The sequence below is a fragment of the Papaver somniferum genome, chromosome 6 (assembly GCF_003573695.1).
Source record: "Papaver somniferum cultivar HN1 chromosome 6, ASM357369v1, whole genome shotgun sequence".
NCBI lineage: Eukaryota > Viridiplantae > Streptophyta > Magnoliopsida > Ranunculales > Papaveraceae > Papaver > Papaver somniferum.
Window position 1 is genome coordinate 5019148 of NC_039363.1, and position 22182 is coordinate 5041329.

The 22182-nt window shown below is 35.9% G+C and overlaps 1 protein-coding gene across 1 annotated transcript; it reads right to left on the reverse strand.

Moving 5' to 3' along the window:
* Window positions 1-12950: 12950 nt before the first annotated feature.
* LOC113286759 (peroxidase 17-like) lies at window positions 12951-14387 on the reverse strand. Its single transcript, XM_026535370.1, has 3 exons — window positions 14009-14387; window positions 13737-13928; window positions 12951-13636 (listed from the first exon to the last, which is right to left on the reverse strand). The coding sequence occupies exons 1-3, from the start codon at window positions 14297-14299 to the stop codon at window positions 13031-13033; spliced, it is 1089 nt and encodes a 362-aa protein (XP_026391155.1). The 5' UTR covers window positions 14300-14387; the 3' UTR covers window positions 12951-13030.
* Window positions 14388-22182: the final 7795 nt, after the last annotated feature.

Sequence of the window (22182 nt, forward strand, 5' to 3'; positions counted from 1 at the left end):
AAAATATATTTTCGAATTAATGATGTTATAATAATTAATAACCATATATATTTTAGAATCCTATATTTGGAAGTAGGTTAGTATTTATACTCACGTATATTTTGTGTAGCATCCTATAAATCGATTTTTTTCCGCCTCCTATGTGAAAAGTTCTGTGTTGTATTATTGATTCCTAAGAAGAATCAAACCAATAATGGTGAAGGTCATCAAATTTTCCTGTTGGCTACTCATCCTAATGATATTTGTTTTTCTAATTTTAATTCAAGAAGGATTAAGTGACCGAAGAACGATATCAAATACAGGAATAATCAGAACAATTAAGGTGCAGTTTACATTTGTTTATATTCAAGAATCATTTTATACTTTTAAAATATTTATATATTTATTTATATCATATCGTGTAGGTTGACAAAGATGAGATCATTGATTGTTATGACATTTACAAGCAACCTTCTTTATATCATCCTTTGCTTCGTAACCATACAATACAGGTTTGAGTGCTTGGTTTATTCTTAATAATATATATGGTATCATATGTTCTTATATCAAACTTAGAAGAGAATTATTTTTTTATTGGTACATATGAAACAGAGGAGACCAAGTATGTATCCGAAGAAATTGAAACTAGATAACCTCGGGACACTTCAACTTACACAAACTTGGCACAAGTATGGAACGTGTCCACAGGGAACTATCGCTATACGGAGGATTAGAAAAGATTAACCTTCAACATTTTTGCGCAAACATCGCCATCCAAAACTTTCGCATTCTAAGGCTTCTCCTAATACATTGCAGCCAAACAACATTGACGACGATCATGAGGTATATTCACAAGTTAGTTATTACTTTTCTTGTGGATTTTTTATTAATTTGTTTCTTATTTGTATAATGGTTGTAATAGTTTTGAAAAATATGTTTTTGTACGTGCTTAAATACATTATAGTACGCGACAATTAGGATGGAAGGCAATTTTCTAGGAGCACAAACAAAAATAAATTTGTGGAACCCGATCGTGGAAACATTAAGTGAACTAAGTTGTTCTCAAATCTGGGTTTCAGCAGGTAATGAAGATGATCTCAATACCATAGAAGCTGGATGGGAAGTAAGTTATTCATCTAACGTTAAGTTTCCAAAATTCAACTCAAATTTAGATGTCATTCTTATATCATTATATATTTCTTTTTATTTAGGTATTTAAACCCAGATACTATGATTTCCAGACAAGATTTTTTATACTATGGACAGTAAGTATTATTGTCCCGCAAAAATTCTTTTTCTTTTCGATGTTAAATCATTATTACAAATATATTCTTTACTTCCCGCATAAGAAGGATGTTAATTAAAACCTATTATGTCTTCCATGAGGGGAAACAATAATAATTTATTATATCGAAGGATAATCCAAAACCCAATCTACTTTTGTTCAGTATTATTTACGAAAGAAGGAATAAATAAATTGATTTTTTTAATTGATTTTCCAGAGTGACAACTACAAAAATAAATGCTCCAACCTCGATAGTCATAGATTTGTGCACACATCCTCAAAAATCGCCCTTGGTTGCAATTTTTCTGAAGTATCCACTTTCAAAGGCAACCAAAAAGATGCCACTTTCAGTATACACAAGCTAAGAAACGGGAAGTAATTAATGTCTCGTATTTTTTGCCATAAAGTTATTCTAAAAATTGACATTTAATAATTTTGCAGGACCAAAATAGTGGAAATTGGTGGGTACAAGTACAGTTGCGCCCTATGCCACTTTTAGTTGAGCCATATCCAATCTCACACTAATCAAGTTACAGTTGCGCTCCTTATGTCTCTGAATCCCATAAGGACTCTACTGATTCCATTAGCTGATCTCACCCACGATTAAGATTTGATACGCCCCAAAGTCGAAGACTTGATAAACAAATCGGTCTCACACAGAAAAGTCTATTGGAATAGATAAATATGTCTCCCACAGAAATACCTACGAGTTTGGTTTCGTTTTTTGATAAATCAAGGTGCACAGGAACCAATTGATATACCGGACTTATATTCCCGAAGAACATCCGAGAAATATAAATCACCTCAAAATAATATTAATCGTATAGAAGAGGAACACGATATTTCGGATCACAAACGATGAGACGAAGATGTTTGTGACTTCTTTATATCATACCTATTGGAGATAAATATCGATCAAATCTTAGAGAATATAGCACTCAACACGATAGTATAAAGTAAAATCAGAACATGCAACTACAGAGAAAATAGTTGGGTCTGGCTTCACAATCCCAATGAAGTCTTTAAGTTGTTAACCTATTAGGGTTTTAGGAAAAACCTAGGTTAAAGGAGAATCAACTCTAGTCGCAACTAATATCACATAGGAGGTGTAGGGATTAGGTTTCCCAGTTGCTAGAGTTCTCCCTTATATAGTCTTCAAATCAGGGTTTGATAGCTTTGAAAAAAAGCAATTAATATTCACCGTTAGATGAACTCATGATTATATTAAAGATAATATCTTTCAACCGTTAGATTGACTTAGCTTGTTACACACAAATGAAATGTACCTTCATTTAGATATGGATAACTGTACCTAAACGTGTACACTTAGTTGGCTCAATAATAGTTAACCGAAGTTATCCATATGAACACTTTCATATCAACCTTATTCATCTTAACACAACTAGTTCAAATGACTCAAATGAAACTAGTCATAGAGTTGTTCAATTGTTTATATTCTCATAGAAGTATACAAGACACAATTGAAGCGAAATCGGTTTTGATTCACTCGAATCAATTCATGAACATTATAGCCACGGTTTGCAAAAGATGGCATTCCTTATTATATAAATGTATGAATTCATGACTTAACCGATTTTAGAACATAGTCCAATCAAGTATGCAAACGGGTACCTAAGTAGCCGGACATGGACTGTGTTCGTCAGTATGCTAACGGGTACCCATACTATTGTACACATACAAACTCAGTTGAATATAGTGCGCGTACGGGTACGCATACTAAAGTTCTCGGACTTCAACTGACTTCGCCAGTACGCATATTGGTATCCATACTAGATTACCGGACTTGGACTACACATATGCAAGTATGCATACTATGCTTATATCCAATCATGTTTAATTTTCTAAACTTCCATTTCAACCATTGAAACATTCTTAGAAGACGAGGATAGATGTCTTACACAAATTATTAGCTTCAAATCAATTTTCAAGTGATCGAATAGTCAATACGAAACATTCCGAGTCTACATGAAATAACTGTCTCACACAAATCATATAAGATGTTACCTGACGATTTTCACATGATCATCTTTTTACTTCCGTTAAGAATATAAGATGAACTTGGTTAAAGCGAAAGCTTACCAACACATATTTCGAGAAATATGTAAGCGAGTTAAACTCAGCTCGAAATATCAAATGTGTATAAATTAAAGTCTATATAGCTATACGACTTTTGTCCCAATAGGATATATAGTAGAAATAGACTTCTGAGTGATAGATGAGTTTAAGGCTCCACATACCTTTTGTTGATGAAGTTCCACAAGCTCCCCTTAGTAGTTCTTCGTCTTCAATCGATTGAACATCGTGAAGTCTAAAGCTCAACTATACATTCTATCCTAGTCCGAGACATAGCTATAAGTAGACTAGAAATCAAGACTTATAGTTTTGGAAACTAAGTTTGACAAACAAGCTTGAGATATCAACGCTCCGACCGAGCAGTGCTCTAACACTAATATATTGTGAGTTCGGTGATTTTACAAGAACATTGTGGACCTATATACATTTGTTTCGTGGTCCTGGGTATGTAAATTATGAAAATCACCATGGATAGAAGGTCAAATTCGATCTACATCGGGCTTCAGGGTCATGCCTTACCTAGAAATGGTAATCTTCATGTTTTTAATTCATCTAAGTATTCTTTTTTTATTTTAGGGTTTGGATTTTAGTTGTTTGAAATAACTATATGGAATCAGAGCTCTAACGAGAAATGAGAATTACAAGATAGTTGCATAACATAATACTTTTAAATCAGCTGTTAGAAATACCAATGTTAATATATTGGTGGAAGAGTTAGTAGGATTGTTTGGCCTAAAAACGTTTTCGTTTTTATTAGGGTATATACTGTCGTTTGTTAACTACTTTCAAGTGTTACTAGCTCGTTCGGATACAAATCCACTTATGATTTCTGTTTCTCCAAGTAGAAGTCAGAATCAAAATTATTTTGCTTCACAAAAAATTACCTTAGAAAGCATAACAAGATTGGCCTTAATGGTGTCTATAAATCCTATCCCTCATTGTGTAATTGGTTTGCAGAGAAAAGCATAAGATTTTATAAAAATACCTTTAGAATTGGGAATCCTTACTCCACCAAAAATCCCTTTGAATATCACACATTTTTTTTTTTGTTAACTTCTTTGGAATTTGAAAACACCCCATTTGAAAAGTAGGGATACTAGATAAAACGTGTTTATTCAAAGCCATCCTACTGACATGTGCAAGAATTTTACTCCTCCATCCTTGAATTCTTTTCTACATTTTCTCGATTAAAGGCATCAAAGGTTTTAAGTTTAGATTTATCAACAAAAATCTTTAAGATTGATTTTTTTTATTTTCTTTAAACAATTTTCTCATCATTCTTTAATGCCTCGGATGAACCTTTTTGCTAAAAAACAGCCCAGATTTGTTGAAATTGATTAGTTAACCAGAAGCTTCACGATACAGTTCATTAATGTTGCGACATTCTCCTAAGTCAGCTTTAGCAAAAAGCAAACAATCATCAGCGAAAAGAAGGTGCGGAATTGGCTGTCTAGACTTGGTCATTTTAATACCATGAATATGTTTTGAGGATTCATTCGCCAAAAGCAGTCTTGTAAGAACATCCATAAATATAATAAAAAGAGAGGGAGAGAAAGGATCGCCCTATCTTAAACCTCGAGTAGGTTTGAAAAATTGACCAGGCTTTCCATTCAGGAGCACCGCTACAGAGGTAGTCGAAACACACTGAAAAATTAAATCACACTAGTCCTGACTAAAACCAAATTGCAAAAAGGTTTTGTTTAAAAATTCTCAACCGAACCTGTCAAAATCCTTCGACATATCAATTTTAACACCCAACCACCCAACTTTTTTTTCTTCGTAGAATGCACATTCTCATGAGCAACAATAATGTTGTCCGAGATTCGCCTAGAAGACAAAAAAAAGGCCGTTTTATGTTTTAAACATTAGAAAACTTCGACAGGATTCTTGCTTCTTTGAGCTTGATGATAAGGGTTTGAATTGTCACACTTTTGTGATAACTTATTTAACAACTAGTTGTACGTGCTTATTATTGATGACGCCAAGATGGGTGATCAGCATCAGGGCGAAGCTAAGATTTCTGAAATTAAATGGGTTACAAAAATTTACTTTGGGGTTGCAATTTTTTAAAGGGTTGCAAATAAATAAAACTAGACCTGTAAATAAAAAAAAAAAAAAAATCAACTGGACATAAATTAGGCTTGAAGCCAGCTGGGCAGGAGTGTAAGTGTGCGCGGTTGCAATGGGCTGGTCTATCCCTGACCATACAGATGCCATCTCCGGTTATTCGTTGCCTACAGCCTACATATATAGGTATCTCCATCAAAGTGGCCAAAACATGGTATACCTGAAATCTCCCCCCTCTTTAATGAGAACAAGACTGTTCAAAAGTCAAAGAAGTAAGTATTATCATCCGTTGGATCTCCCTAAAAAATGAAATTACACCGTTGGATATGCCAGTCATTCTGTAATAATAATAGGATATTGTTACACCGTTGGATCTCTTTTTATTAAGAGACCATGAACGTTTTAACAGATCGTGTAATAATAATAGGATATTGATGCCAGTCACTCAAACAAAAAGAGGTCGCGGTGGTCCTTAATATCCTGGCGTTTTTAGGGGTCACTCAAAAGGATTTAGGGGCCAACAATAAAACAAAAAAGATCATCCAAAGGGAAAATGTAGTCAACCTTTATCTCGCGTAATTCGTAATGACGAAATTACCCTTATATATTTGGAGGATATGATAACATTGTTATCCCCCGATTTCAATCGGAAGCCAAAATATTTCCCAGACTTCCGATTGTGGTCGGTGCAGTATTAGAATGATTTTTGTTTCATTTTTTCATTTCTTTTGCATTTGTGAGTTATTAGAGTTATAGAGAAGAGGTTGAAGGAAAAAAGGGAAAAACCATTTTTTTCACTACAAAAATGGATGGATATGAAGAAGAAGGTGAGAATCATGACGAAGAACAAAATGTTGAGGATTCACGACCGTTTAGAGAAGACGATTTGGGGTATATGTTGAATGATCCAAACTTTTGTGGAGAGGAAAACCTAGACGACCCTTTCATGGAAGAAAATGGAGAATCGCATGATATTGAAGCTAACGATGCATGTAAAACACAAGTATTGTGTTAAGAAACTCAAATACTCGATTTGCATGCGTTTGTGTGCTTTTGTAAACAAGAAAAACTGATTATTGCATGCATTGAATGCCATGAACTACCCAGATTCGGTAGATAATTTCTAGAATAAACTTACGAATATAACACACTGAGTACCAAATATGTATATTAGGTAGTTCCAAGATACTAGTTTACTGCCGAATATGAGAAAAAACTCCAAACTGGTTTTCCAAAAATATCTACATTCGGTAGTTATGTAGAGTTATTTATCCCCGAATGGCCCCAAAAACGAATTCCTCAGAAAATTTCAAAACTCAATATTCTTATCCTTTACAATCGGTAATAGTTTAACATTATTTGACTGCCGAATATAACAGTGGTCTCAAAATAAAATTTCCGAAAACTTGAAAATCGGATGTTTATCGATTAAAGTTATCTCCCGGTTATTTATATTCGGCTGGTTTACTATATATTTTAGCTTCCGATTATATCATTTTTTGCACTCAGTAAACTGTGTACATTCATTTGCATAAATCGGGTGTTTTGCGTAACCGATAGGATTCCGAATATAAAGTATTCAGAAGTTTGACTTATTTAATAACCTCCGATTATATCATTTTTTTCACTCAGTAAACTGTGTACATTCATTTGCATAAATTGGGTGTTTTGGGTAACCGATAGGATTCCGAATATAAAGTATTCGGAAGTTTGACTTATTTAATAACCTCCGATTATTGTATAATAATTTGTTGCTTTCATATGCAGGTCGTTGAAGAGTTTGTTGATGACTTCTATTTGAGGCCCGACACTTCCCTATACTATGCAAACGATTTGGTATACTCATAACTACTTTTTTTTTTTGCAAAATTTATATGTTAAATGGTTATGATTATTAGATTTGTTTTGTTTTATGCACGTTTAGACATTTGGAAGTAAGAAGGAGGCAAAGTAATGTCTTATGAACAAGGCAAAAGCTAACATGTGCGTGGTAGTTCAAAATAATCATGTTAGTGACACTCGATTTGAAATGATTTGTGAGCGAGGTGGGACGCGAAAGAGTCACGAGGGAAAGAATAGTAAGTACATACGGAAGACGAATAGGAAATACCGAAGCAATACCAAGAAGATAGGACGCCCATTTAAGATTGTCTTCTATAAGCCCGATGGTATTAAAGGTAAAGAGTATAAAATGTATAAAGTTGATAACGGTTGTCACAACCATGATGATCCGTTGGATTTAATTGGACATGTAATGGTTGCCAAGTTAAAACCACATCAAATGCAGACGGTGAGGTCTATGCGGATCCAAAAAGCGAGTGCGATCTTAAGTAAAATAAACGGACGATCCCGACAACTTGTCTTCTTTGTCTACAATTAAGTCGGCCCTAGCTACGATCAAAAGGACTGATTGGGATGGTAGAACGGTCATGCAACAATCGGAGTGGTTAGCGGAGTTACACGGCTACACCTTGAGAAGGGAAGAAAAGGATGGTATAGTGGTTCGTATTTTCTTGGCACATCCCGAAATGATCCAATTGGCTCAATGCTTTCATCAAATTTTGTTGATAGATGCTACTTATAAGACAAACAAGTATAACATGCCGTTGTTGAACATTGCTTGCCATACTTCGGACAAAAACGTTTACGATTGCATGGGGTTTAATGGATCATGAGAACAATGTGAGTTTCATTTGGATGTTGGAGACGTTGAGGTCCATTTATAACGGTGATAATTTTCCAAGGGTTATTGTAACGGATAACGATCAAGCCTTAATGCATGCAATAGCGGTAGTGTTTCCGGAAGCCCAAAACTTGCAATGTACGTGGCACATTCAATGCAATCTCAAAACCAATTGCCATCATCATTTCCAAGCTAAAAGACCAAGGAAGGGTACCAAGAGGTCAAAGGAAGAGGATGAGCGCATTAGTAAATTAACCTTGGAAGAACGTAAGGAAGAGGATAGGCTATTTGAAGAAAAGTGGAAGGAGGATGGAATAATTTGGAAAATGTTCATGAAAGCATGGGACAAAATCGTTTGGTCGATGACCGAGGAAATTTACGAATGTAACTTGAAGAAATTTGAGGATGAATACGCACGGACTACCCAAAACCGGTTGAGTATTGTAAAACACAATGGTTAACGATTAAGGAGAGGTTTGTGTTTGCATGGACATATGAATATCGTAACTTCAAGAACGAGGCGACAAGCATTGCGGAGGGGTCTCATGGTCGACTAAAGAAAATACTAATTGGTAGTCAAAATGGAGTTGTGTCGATCCAAGAAGCAATCCATGAATTCACCAATCGTGATCTCGTAAAGATTAGGAAATGTATGCAATTTAGTGTACACCAATTCCCGATGGAACATATTAAGGAAAAATTGCTTCTAAGGGGAGTTGTTCATAAAGTTTCAAGATGGGCAATAAATCGCATGATGAAACAATTGAAGTTATATAAAACTTATGATGACGAGAATACGGTTTGTGTTTGCAAGGATATGATAGGTATTGGACTCCCATGTCGTCATAAGTTGGGTAGGTATGTTGAAGTGATTGACATCGATGATATTCACCCATTTTGGAAGCAATTAAATTTCACTCCGAACACCCCGGTAGTTGATGGTCCGTCTTTCTTCGAGTCGGAATTGTATGCACGAATAGCCGAGCGTTACGCTACATCAAACGGCACCAAAAAGCAAATATTGATGCATAATTTGGAGGAAGCCCTTCACCCTTGTTTAAGGGAGGTTGATGAACCTATTAAGCAAAAGAACACCGGTAGGCCGAACACCGAAGTGTCGAGGACCATCCAAAGAAAAGAGTTGAAGGAGTATTTGTCTAATAAAAGAATATTGTCTAGGCACGAGTGTTCGGAAGCCGAATTTGAAGATGAGCCGGAACCTAAGAAAAGAGGTCGTCCAAGAAATGATCAAAGTGGACCAACCACCCGACAAGTAAGGCCAAAGATCTCTACAGAGCCTTCTCAAGTAAGTCAACCCAATGTTGTCGAAGAAGTTGTTGAGCAAATGAACGCCTCGCAACAAACCCAACCAATGGAAATTCTTACTATAAAAGAGGACAAAGGTACTCTTCGTTGCCCTAGAGATCTTAATGGAAGACCAAATCGATCCACATATACAATACAAAGAGTATTTGGAACAACTCCCTCCACTTATCATTCCATTTGTTTTGTCGACCGACGAGGTTGATGGGGATGGAAATTGTGGGTTTCACGTTGCTACGGAACAAATGGGTTACTTTAGAGAGGCGGATATCGAAGATGTCACCCAATGCCAATATTTAAGAAATAAGATGGCGGTACAACTAGTGAAGGACAAGGGTTTTTTATGGAGATGATGAGGCGAGGAGATAGATACGACAAAGAACAAGAGTTCAAAGACTTAGTTGCGCGTGTGAAGTGTCGAAAGGGATTGAAGACAATCGGATCCAAGTATTGGATGACAATGCCTAAATTTGGATATCTCCTAGCGGACGTTTTGAATTGCGTGGTACATTTCTTCGTTCCTCCTATGTATGGACTTAGCATGACGTTTGCACCCACAAGAACGGCTTGCGACGAGTCGGTTAAAGATAGAAGAATCGTAATGGCATTTGTGAATGAAATGCATTTTATCGGTTTAAGAGTAAAGAAAGATTGTCCGTTACCTCCGTTGAGTAAGTGGCACGATTACTTCCCGATGAACCATTGCAAGGATTGGGTGAAACAATATGAGTCCAACATGGTTGATTGGGATCGTGTTATGGACAACAACTTTCCCGCTGAGTTACTCGAATTGATCCCCTCGGATGATGACGATGTTTGATCGTTTTTTTTCGAGGCACGATTATAATTTTTTTTGAAACTATGTAATCGGAACAACAGTATTATAACACTTCAATACGATTAATCATATTCGGGAATTCCATATTTTATCAAACCGCCGATTAATATTAAAAATTTGAATTTACAGCACTCAAACATCACATGTTATTCTTTTTTCCCAGTCCGAGATGCAACAATCAACGCGGCTTCGAAATGTAGAAACGACTCTCCTCTCCACTTGGAATAAGCATCTTGTGCCGCAAACCTGTCGTCTCTGTGCCTAGCAAGAATACGGTTGTACTCGGTGCACAATTTTATAACATGGTGCACCCTTGAAGAAACATGGGATGGTTCATAATTGTGGCGTGGCTTCTTGTACTTACCAACAAAAGGACCCAATGAAACGTTAATCCAAAATATACGATCGTCCTGCTGTTCTTTGGGTAGATCTTTCACAATGTAATAATTTTTTATCCATTCGGTCTCTTCCTCAACTTGTTTTAATCTTTCTCTATGATGGAATTGTTCTTGACCTCGCTTCTTAGCCTTGATTTCCTCTTCCTCCTCCTCCGTTGCCACTAACGATGGTTTAATTTTTTTGGGTTGTTTGTTCCTTTTTGTATTTCTTCTTCCCTTGCTGCAATTGATGTAGTTGTTCGCTTGCATCTTCGAAGTATGTTGTCGATTGATGATGGACTTGCCATTGAAAAGGTTTTTCATTCAGATTTTTACTCAATAATAACTGAGAGGGGTTACCCTCCTTATATAGATTAGAGTTCCAACGGATCTAATTTTTGAAAATATGGCCGTTGAGGTTTCTGAAAATATGGCCGTTGAGGTTTCGTATCATTGGTGCACTACAATCGGTTGTTAACGATACACGTATTCCCTCCGAATAAGACATTCGGTGGAAACTTAAATTCTTATCTACCGATTAAGTTGGTATTTCTAAACACGACTATATTATTCGGAGGATAATTGTTTTGTAAAGTTCCGAATGTACGATGGCCCAAAAATCAGAATTTGGGAAAAACTTATACTTTTCAAATTTTGAAATTGAAATAATCGGAAGTATAATTAGTTACCCAAACTTCCGAATATGGGCTGTCTAACATTCTATATTGGCCCTTGGAACCACCTAGAGCCAAGGCGTGGTTTGTTTTGAACTTGCTATATTCGGAGGATAATTTTTTGTAAAGTCCCGAATGTACGATGGCCCAAAAATCAGAATTTGGGAAAAACTTATACTTTTCAAATTTTGAAATTGAAATAATCGGAAGTATAATTAGTTACCCAAACTTCCGAATATGGGCTGTCTAACATTCTATATTGGCCCTTGGAACCACCTAGAGCCATGGCGTGGTTTGTTTTGAACTTGCAATATTCGGAGGATAAGTTTTTTGTAAAGTCCCGAATGTACGATGACCCAAAAATCAGAATTTGGGAAAAACTTATACTTTTCAAATTTTGAAATTGAAATAATCGGAAGTATAATTAGTTACCAAAACGTCCGAATATGGGTTGTCTAACATTCTATATTGGCCCTTGGAACCACCTAGAGCCATGACGTGGTTTGTTTTGAACTTGCTATATTCGGAGGATAATTGTTTTGTAAAGTCCCGAATGTACGGTGACCCAAAAATCAGAATTTGGGAAAAACTTATACTTTTCAAATTTTGAAATTGAAATAATCGGAAGTATAATTAGTTACCAAAACGTCCGAATATCGTATGTCTAACATTCTATATTGGCCCTTGGAACCACCTAGAGCCATGGCGTGGTTTGTTTTGAACTTGCTATATTCGGAGGATAATTGTTTTGTAAAGTCCCGAATGTACGATGGCCCAAAAATCAGAATTTGGGAAAAACTTATACTTTCAAATTTTGAAATTGAAATAATCGAAGGTATAAAACATTATATTGTCTTCCGAATAAATACTGGCCCCAAAATGGGATTTTTCCTATATCAGAAATTTTGAGATTTTTTCAATATATACATTCGGTAGTGAGTGTTCTTCCGAATACTGTGTGTCTACTTAAATATATTCGGTAGCCAAAAAATTCATTAAACTACCGATTATTAGCAGTTTGTATCCAGGAAGATATGGCCACCAATATTCGGCAGATAACCATCAAATCTTTCTCCCGAATACTGTCGATGTTCTTGAGAAATGAAGAACACGACTACATTCGGAAGTAAAGGAGCATGAATATCGCCCGAATCTGGATAAATAACCGAAAACCCTAGAATTTTTTTTTCTCGATTCGTCGAATTAAAGCGAAATAAACCCAAAAAATGATAGATTCTTACCTAATTGGGGCCATTTGACTTTGGAGTGGAAATTTTTTTTTTCTTCCACAATCGGAAGATAATAGGAAACTGGAAGAAGAAGAGTTGAAATGAGTAGAATTGTTTTTGATTTGGTTTTTATACAGTTTTACCAGAAGGCATTTATGTAACTTCAATATCATATAGGGTACCCCTTAACTAGAGTCTTTGGCGGGTATAAATTGATGGCCCCTAAATCTTTTCGGGTGGCACCTAAAAACGCCAGGCTTAATATTATCGGTTGTTGGTTTTAGTCACTCAAAAATCAATGCCCATTCCCCACTCGATTTCCCATTGTAGATGCATGATTGTGAGACTACCTACCTAGTTGTCCACAATTTCATTCATACCCTGTTTTTACAAGATTCCTCTCAGAAAACTAGTAAAGATTGCTTTAACAAAAAGACTCTACCCCAATTAAGTTAAATAATAATAATAATCAATCCCTTAATCAGTTGGCAAACCAAAACCCATTTCCACTAATCCTCCATGGATTGACAACTCTACACTTCTTCCTAATCTCACCAGCTTTCCCAGACTGCAAATCCCCCATTTTCACCATCCCTTCAACAAAAGCTCTGTAAAACTCATCTTCATCCTCACTAAACATCTTCACGTACTTCCTCGTCGGTTCACCAGCAGAATACAAACTCTGATCAGAATTCAAAAACCCTTTCCCAGAAACCAAATCCTTGAAATACTGATTATCAAAATAATGTGGTGTTGCATCAAGATCACCAATAACTTCTTCATCACCACCAATTGGACAGAGCTTGTTCAGTTTTGATTTGTACCCTGATTCAAGCTCTGGGTCTGGTTTACCTGATCCTGATTGATTGTAAAGACGAAACATTATTGAGAAACATCTTCCGTTACCGATTGAATGAGACCCAGAAAGTGCTACTAAATCTTTGACAGAGAGATTGAATTTCGCAAAGAGGTCTATTAGATATGTTGCGTTTGCTCTTGGACTTGGCATGATTTTGTCTGAATCTTCTTGTCTTGCTATTAAACTGTCTTCTCTGCCCAACTTCACTTCCCAATTTGGTCCTCCACTCTGCAAAAATCAAAAAACCTCAAGATCAGAATCAAAAGGGGTCTGATTGATTTTTTGTGTGCAGAATTAATGAAAAGGGTTTGTGGGTTTTGTTTGTTACCAGGACAACAGCATCTCTAGAAGCCATGATTATGATATCAGCACAAGAAACAACATTTGGACAGTGTTTCTCCAACTCCTCCTTAATTTCATCGATGATTTCGTATGATCTTAACGAGTTAATATTAGAGAGTGATAGTTTTTCACCAAGCATCGTTGGTGTATCATCTAGTAACAGAGATGCATCACAACCCTGTTTTACACCATAAAAAAGAAACAAAACAATTATTTTTGAAGAAATGAACAGAAAGAGTGAAATTGATTTTTACTTACATTAACGAAGCAGTCATGGAACTGTAATCTCATGACAGAAGCAGAAACCCTGAGTTCTTTGACCATGGCGTTTCTCAACACTTTTTTGACAATGGATTCAGCGTTTGGACAAGTTTGTTTATAAAACCCATGTTGTAATTCTGCAGAAGAAGAAGCCATGAATATATGAACAAGGAAGAAGATGAGAAAGTACAGAGATGAAGACATTGTTTTTCTGGTTGGGTAGAGATGGGAGACAGTAATTGATTTTGTAGTGAGTGAAGGGAACTTAATGGACTCACTGAATTTCATTCATTTATAGTCATTCAAGTCAAGGCTCAGTATTTAATTACTTCATAATGACTCATTTAAGTGATAAACCTATCTACAAGTTTTTATCCCTGTACTCTGTTGAAATTTTTACCTTCTCCGGAAGTCATAGTTATCTCCGTCCTGCTCGTGTCAATCGGAAAGAATGCATGGTTGTAATTGCAGCTGCAGGTTTTATTTGGCGATGAAAATCTGTGGAAAGGAAATTGTTGCATGGAGATGTCAGTCGTACTCAGAGTCAGAGATAGAGTACAAGGTTTTCAGTGTGTGTTTTAAGGGGAAGAGACAAAAGGATGGCTAACAGAGGGGCCAATAGATGATGGGAAACAAGGGCCCAGGCCCCAGTACGTGTTGTCATTCCCCTGCCACACACTGACATGGTCCCACTCTGCCTCTCCTTGTTAACTGATTTGGTCCCACCGTTTTTCTTCGGTCACATTTATTCTTTTCTCCGACTTCCGGTATCGTATCGCCGGTGGTACCAACAGTTTTGGAGCCCTTGCTTTTCTGATGCTACTTGGCCATGAGATTCAGTGGTAAATGACTCGTGAAAGAAACTACTACTAGTACCATGTACTATTGCAAAAAGTAATAGTCCCCACAAAAGAAAGGACGTAGGGAGAGTTGCCTATTTAGTGCAGGATATGGATGCCTTCTTGACTCCTAAATTCACCATGGGGCACCATCGAGAGGTCAAAACAAAGGACAAGCTTGATTCTTTTGACAAGGTTTGGGACTGGCGTCCAGGAACTCTGGTTATTATAGCGTACCATTTGGCCTTTCTTTCTTTCTTTCCCAATTTCCCAAATTTGGGAAAATCTCAAAAATATTTTGATTGCTTCACAAGGAGGTATTGCAAAGACCGTCTAAAAAGTCATCAAGGAAATTGACATAAACTGGAGTAGTTTTTTCAGAGAGTCCTATTATTGGGACCGTATGAGATACTGGCATGATTTGGGTATATCCGGATTAATTAGGGTTTACCTAATGAGACAAAACATGAGTCATTTTGAAGTAAAACAGGACACCTCTTAACCATATATTTTCTAAGTGACTAATATATTTTTGTTTCATTAACACTAAAAATCTTATTAGGTTAATTAATTGAGTAGATTAAAACTTCTGAAATTATGAATTTGAGTAATGAAATTTTGTTTTCGATTGAACTTTGGGAAGTTTTTTGATGAAAAAAATTTGTTTTGAAAAAATCTTTTGGAACGGAAATGAAAGCACACTACCCAAACACTTCTAAAGAGGGGATTGCAAAGCTGTTGTATGAAATAATACTCAAAATTAGATTAAAAATCAACACTTTCAGTTCTAAAAGTATGAAAAGTCGGCAAAGTCGACGAATGAAGATCATGCCAACTTTATTTCTTTGACAAACAGGAGACGACAGAAAAAATTTATTAGTCGGCAAGGTCATCAAAAAATACCCTGCCGGCTATTGAGAAAAATATATTAGTCGGCAAGGTCATCAGAAAATACCCTGCCGGCTGTTGAGAAAAATATATTAGTCGGCAAGGTCTTCAAAAGATACCCTGCCGGCTGTTAAAAAAATCTAGTAGTAGGTAAGGTCTTCAAAAAATACCCTGCCGGCTGTTGAAAAAATTTACAGTCGCCATGGTTGTTATAAAAGGTCGACAAGATATGCATGTTACGAACTTGCCGACCAAAAACACAGAAATCATAATTTTCGATTTTTAACCTAATATAACAATCAAATCACACAACACAATGATGGGTTTGAGTTTAAACATCACTTATAGTTTTCTTTTCGCCGGTAGAGTCAACAATTTTTTTGGAAAATCAAAGTTGAAGATATCTGTATGGCTTTAGTTGATGCAGATGCAGATGAAGAAGAAGAAGAGAAGATTAAGATTTGTTTAGTTTTTTAATTTTAGGGTTAATGAAATTAAGAAATGGGTTTATTTTTAAAATTTAATTAGTTCAAGGGTATTAAAGTAAAATCACCCTTTTCTAACCTCCCCTTAGTAAGGACACTAGGTCCCCTTAAAATCCGGGTATACCCCAATTAATCTGGGTATACCCCAATCAAGCCAGGTACAGGATCATGAAATAGTAACCATATAACTTTTTATTCTGATATTTTGTATACCCAATCTACCCTCAATTTAATTAGTGCTAATTTAGTTGAATAAGTGAACCAATAAATATTAGTGAATGGATTATACTGACCAAACAATTAATTTTTTGAAAATCAAAACTTGATTTTCCAGGATTTTTAAGAAGAAGAAGGATGATTTCGGTGAATTTTTTTTTAAAAACTTTGAAGAAAAATGATGAAACCCTTCGTCACAATAGTCAGGAAAACCTTATAATCAACTCCCAATAGGAAATTTTATAAATTCAAATCCTTTAAATATTCGGGGATAATCTGTTTTTTTTACGTGTTACAGCTGAGATAATGTATCGAACCAGCCATAAAATGTTAAAGACGGTTGGCAACTGAGGAACTCCCAGTCGCAAATAAGCATAACGGATGGGAAGTTAAGAACTTCTAGCCGTTTTTTGGTCCAGGATCACTTGAGTCTGGCTAGGTTAACATGTTAAGAAGGCAATTTTCCTGTCCGTAAATGAATATGTAAGTTGAGAAATTTAGAGTTTTAGCATGAATTCATACTATGATTGAAAGGTATTAATACTTTTATTAATTAGACCACAATAAAACCCGTTAGATACTTACCAGATCCACATTACAAAGTTGGTTTTAATAACGTACCTTACGATGTATCAAGAAGTCTTTGATGATGGCGAGTTGAGATTCGAAGTTAAAATTATAAGCTTTCCATTTTCTTCATTCCTTCTTAGTTTGAGGTATGACTTCATCATCAGTCTCACCTCTAAGTCGAAGTTTCTTCCAAATACGAAGTAAAGTCATATATTTTTCCACTTTTTTGCGTATGTCTGAAAATCGAAAATACAATTTAACTTCATCACGGTTATTGGTGTTACCTGTTTCACTACAAAATGTTTCAAAATTTTCAAAAACCTTTGGATAGCATAGTACAAAATTTTTGCAAAGAGACATGTCTTCATCCAAAGTAAAGTTGGGTTTATTGTTTGAGTACATTGCATTGAATTTGTATGGGTTTTGGTGGAGGTTATTGATATAGAAGGTGTGATTTTCATTTGGAATTGGTAGTTATATGGAGGTGGAGTTATTTCAAGTATAAATAAGTGGTTAAACAGCTAGAACTTTATATAAATCAGTCTTTTAATGGATCTATTTTTCAGAATTCAAAAAATAGCCGATAAAATGTGGTACAAAAGGAAATTCTTATATTTACGGCTAGGAATTTGCTAGGTCGATGATGTGATTTGTAGATAGTGGTAAAAGTGGTTCGATTCTCAGACTTGTGAAGGGTATTAATTAGACTTAAATTCTAATATTAAAATAGAAAACTCACTAAAAATTATAGCAAACTCAATCAAAGTTGATATCAATATTAAAAGAACACTGAGGCTAAGATTCCACTATTTTCCAAATTCAAAGTGATTTAATCCAATATTTATATTCATGCAATTTTCTTGTTCAATTTGATTCTTACTATTGCAACAAGTAGATTTTCTAAAGCAATAATTGTAAATACCAAGCATGAAGCATCAAGAGTCTATAAACTAAGCATACTCCATCAAAATAGATCACAATCACTCAAATAAAAATCATATTCAATAATAGTCCAAGGCAAATAATCATAATAATAATTGCAATAAATTAAATTAAATAGATTGTACCTCTTTTTGTTGGAAAAATAGCTTCCTCTATCGCCTCAGCAATGGGGTTTAGCTCCTCATATCAAAAACAGGTTCAAAATAATAAATCATGGCTCAAAAGGTGGTTTTATTGAAGAGAATATATAAAAAAGCAGATCTGCACCGGTGTGTAGATGTTACAGAAGTCACCGTTACAGTTGGTGTTGCAATACTGAAGATATACGTTACTAATCAACTGTGACAGGATCAGAAATTTAAGACCCTAGAATACGACTGTCCTGCACAGCTTAATGTTCTTCAACTGTTAAACCACGACACTGTTCTGCGACTGTTTCCCGTCCGTCAATGTTCTTCGCGTTCTTCCTCTTCAGCAGCAGCAACAACAGAAACAGAGTTTGGTAAAGCTCTGATTTCTTCTTCTCCGGCTCTCCTTAGGTCCCCAAACTATCGACACACCTTCTATATGACCCAAACAATCTATTTATATCAAAAATACCGATTAAATCTCTCCCAAATCTTCCAAAATCTCTTTCCTTCTCTTCACGGCAAAGTTGCGGCAATTTTTTGTTTTAGAATTTCTACGCGTTTCTGAGCTTTCCTTTTTATTCTAAACTCTTTGTTAGATAGATACAAATCTTTGGAAAGGTTTACAACACTTTAATCTCTCTAAAATTCCCTAAAACAGGTCACATACGTGACTTTCCATATTTTTTGTTGTGATAAAAATCCGTCAATTGAGCCCAGTCTAATCGATCTCAACACCTATATCCGATTCCTAGACTCATAAGGAGTGTATCCTATGAAAATAAGAAGTTTAATCGACCTCAAACTCCTTCAAATCAAGAACCCTAAATCTTCCAGAACTGTATCTACTTTCCCTCCTTTTGAATTTCAAATGTTGAAGATGGTTGCCCCTTATACAGGGTAGGGTGCGATTAGCAGCTGCCTGGAAATGAGATGCCCCTTAGTAATTAGGTTACCCCTTATCCAAAGTGAGAGTCCGAATAGCAAATGTCCTCCGGGTGCTTTCCGACAACTTTTCGAACCAATTTTTTCCAAAAATGTTTATTGGCCAAAAATACCTATAAATAAATAAAACACCATAATAAGTACAAAAATGAGCCCTAAAAATATATAGAATCGAGAAAAATCGGACACAAAATGTGTCTATCAGTCGACCAAGCCGTAAGTATAAACATGTAGGTTTTGGGGAATGTCAGATTTACAGCTAGGAATCCAGGCCGTCAAACTGAGTTTTTACTTTATGTCAGTTTTACGTTTTGGAGTCCTAACGTGGAACAGATAAATGGCCTGGATATCTAGCCGTAACATAGATTCAATTTTTTTTTTTTTGGTTATCAGTGAAAGAAACGGCTAGGTTTTTCCCAACCGTAAACAAAACACAGTTGGTTTCCCTATCCGTTTCTACTTTCACGGTCAGGAGTTTCTAACCGATACTATGTGTCATATTTTTTTATTTTATTTTTGACATACTCGGAAACCATTACAGTTAGGATCCCTAACCATTTAACAACTCTTACGGTTGGGAAAACCAACCAAGGACTCGAGGTCTATTTTTTTATAACAATTATAAGCATTTACGGCTAGATATTGTGAAGAAATCACCTAGTCGTAAGTGCTCGAAAATTTCCATTATGTTGATTTTTTTCATCATTGTACTTAGATTTGGACAAAAGGAAATACTAATATTCCTTGATGATGCAAAGATATAAAAAATCATCCGTCCAAATCTATAACCAAACAATGAAAATACTAAATAGACAAAGTCTTAGATGACCCATGAAGCAAAATACTAAAAGGATGCTACATCTCTATTAGTCGTTCACTGGATTCCTCTCCCTATTCAGACTCCGAACCTGATCGCGATGCCTCATACGAATCTTCGTCATCTTTCTCCTCTTCCACAACCTCTTCTACAACTTTAGCTTTTCTACCTCTTCCACGACCACCTTGAACTGGAGTTTTTTTTACCTCCACCACGGCCATCTCGACCACTTGGACCATAACCACTTTTATCAATTGTACCTCCATCACGTGCATCTACACTACATCCACCTTTTTTACCTACACCACGTGAACTTCGCCATTTTTTCCTTGCTTTGATTGAACATGCTCATTGGAGGAAGTATCCGGGTCCTCGCTAGAAGAAGGAGAGCTAGCCCTCTTACTTCTCCTTGGTCGGTCCTCTTCATAAGCATATAGACCTCATTTGTCAGGGATTATTATTCCTTTAACTGGATTCCGGATTAATCTTTGTTCATGGACCATTATCTTCTCACCAGAATTAATACTACGGGTCAGGTCCTCGACCACCAAATTAACTCGTTCAACCTATTTTTTCATATTGAATAGACGAACTGTAATTATTCGTAGATAATTAGGAAAAAAACATATACAAACATAAGGATAATTAGTAATATACGTACTACCATGTCCCTCCATTTACTTTCACCATTTGTTGTTGTCCTTGATGTCGAACTCTCTCCCTTCTTGAAGTATTTTCTCGCTCCCAGATCCAAATTTTCCACATAGAATGAGACCACCTATGATACCATTCCATGTAATTTGCATCTGCATCGCAAGTGCTATGAGCAGATTCAAGCCTTATACTCATTTGGTTTTACTTTTTTTGAGCGAGCATTCAAATGATCTATCAACAGTGTTGGTTCATAGGTCAATCTGACATCCTTGTCAGTAAAAAGGGAGTTTTCTACGCTCAGTTTAAAACGAGAGGTTTCAGGTACTCTCTTCTAGACTATACCAATTTGACGAAGCGTTCTACGAGGATCTAAAATGACGAACCCGGTTGGATGAAACAAAGGTCCAAGGTAGGTCGCCATATCAGAAAATACTATATCACCAACTTCATCTTCTCTATCTTCATCAAGTCTCAAATATGGATCAAAAACCACATCATTGGTTGTCAAAGCATCCAACGTTTTCCTCATTTCGACCATTTTCGTCCATTTAGCATTGTTGTGTCCCTTTAAAGGGGTGTCTTCCTCTTCTAGGTTTCTCTAGAGCCCACTTCTTATTCCGAGAAGGACTCAAGCATTTAAAATGGTCGTAAGCCGATGACTGCGGATAAAAAAAAGAATAATGCCTTAAAGATATTACAGATAGACCAATAGAAAAGTAAAAAAAAAAAAAATTGTTATATGGAAACAAAAAGATACCTGGATAAGAGCAACACATACCAAAATTTGTGTTTCGCCCCACCTAGTAGCCTTGCAGAAATTGTCCATCACACTAGAAAGGAGAGCACTGCCCCACGACTACCTAAGTACCTTGGTTTTTTTCGGATCGAGACTTAGAGACTTCAACCACTGCAATAACAAGCATTCATCTTATTTCCCTAGAAACCGGGGAAAAAAACGGTTCCAAGAGAGTGCAACAAGTAAGATATAGTCGTATGTCTATCTCTTGCTTCGTCCATCAACACCTTTCCAATAGCAGCCTTGGAGCCAAAATACCCAAACGTTTCCCTTAGACGAACTAAGATAATCTTCTTTGCAATACACACTGATTCATGACGTTAACACGATACACTAAATTCCTTTTTAACTGTAGGCAAGGATCCGACACTGTTAGAGCACTGCTCGGTCGAACTCGCAAGCTTTACTATCTCAAGCTTGTTGGTCAAGTTTATTGATCAAAACCATAAGTCTTGGTTTCTAGTCTACTTATAGCTATGTCTCAGACTAGGATAGATTGTGTAGTTGAGCATTAGACTTCACGTTCATCAATTGAAGAAGAAGAACTACTAAGGAGAGATTGTGGAACTTCATCAAAAAAAGGTATGAGGAGACTGAAACTCATCTATCACTTGGAAAGTTTATTTCTACTCTATCTCATATTTGAGACAAAATTCGTATAGCTATATATTATTCGATTATACACATTTGATATTTTGAGCTGAGTTCAACTCGCTTACATATTTCTCGAAATATGTGTTGGTAAGCTTTCGCTTTAACCAAGTTCATCTTATATTCTTGACGAAAGTCAAAAGATGATCATGTGAAAATCTCCTGGGAATATATTACATGATTTGTGTGATAAAGTCATTTGATGTAGACTCGGAATGTTTCGTATTGATCATTCTATCA

What these genes read in the sequence shown, in the direction of transcription:
- LOC113286759 (XM_026535370.1), bottom strand. Translation starts at nt 14,299, where the DNA reads ATGAAATTCAGTGAGTCCATTAAGTTCCCTTCACTCACTACAAAATCA. An exon ending in TCCATGACTGCTTCGTTAAT is followed by an intron (nt 13,929 to 14,008) that starts GTAAGTAAAAAT and finishes GGTGTAAAACAG; the next exon opens with GGTTGTGATGCATCTCTGTT. An exon ending in CTAGAGATGCTGTTGTCCTG is followed by an intron (nt 13,637 to 13,736) that starts GTAACAAACAAA and finishes TGATTTTTGCAG; the next exon opens with AGTGGAGGACCAAATTGGGA.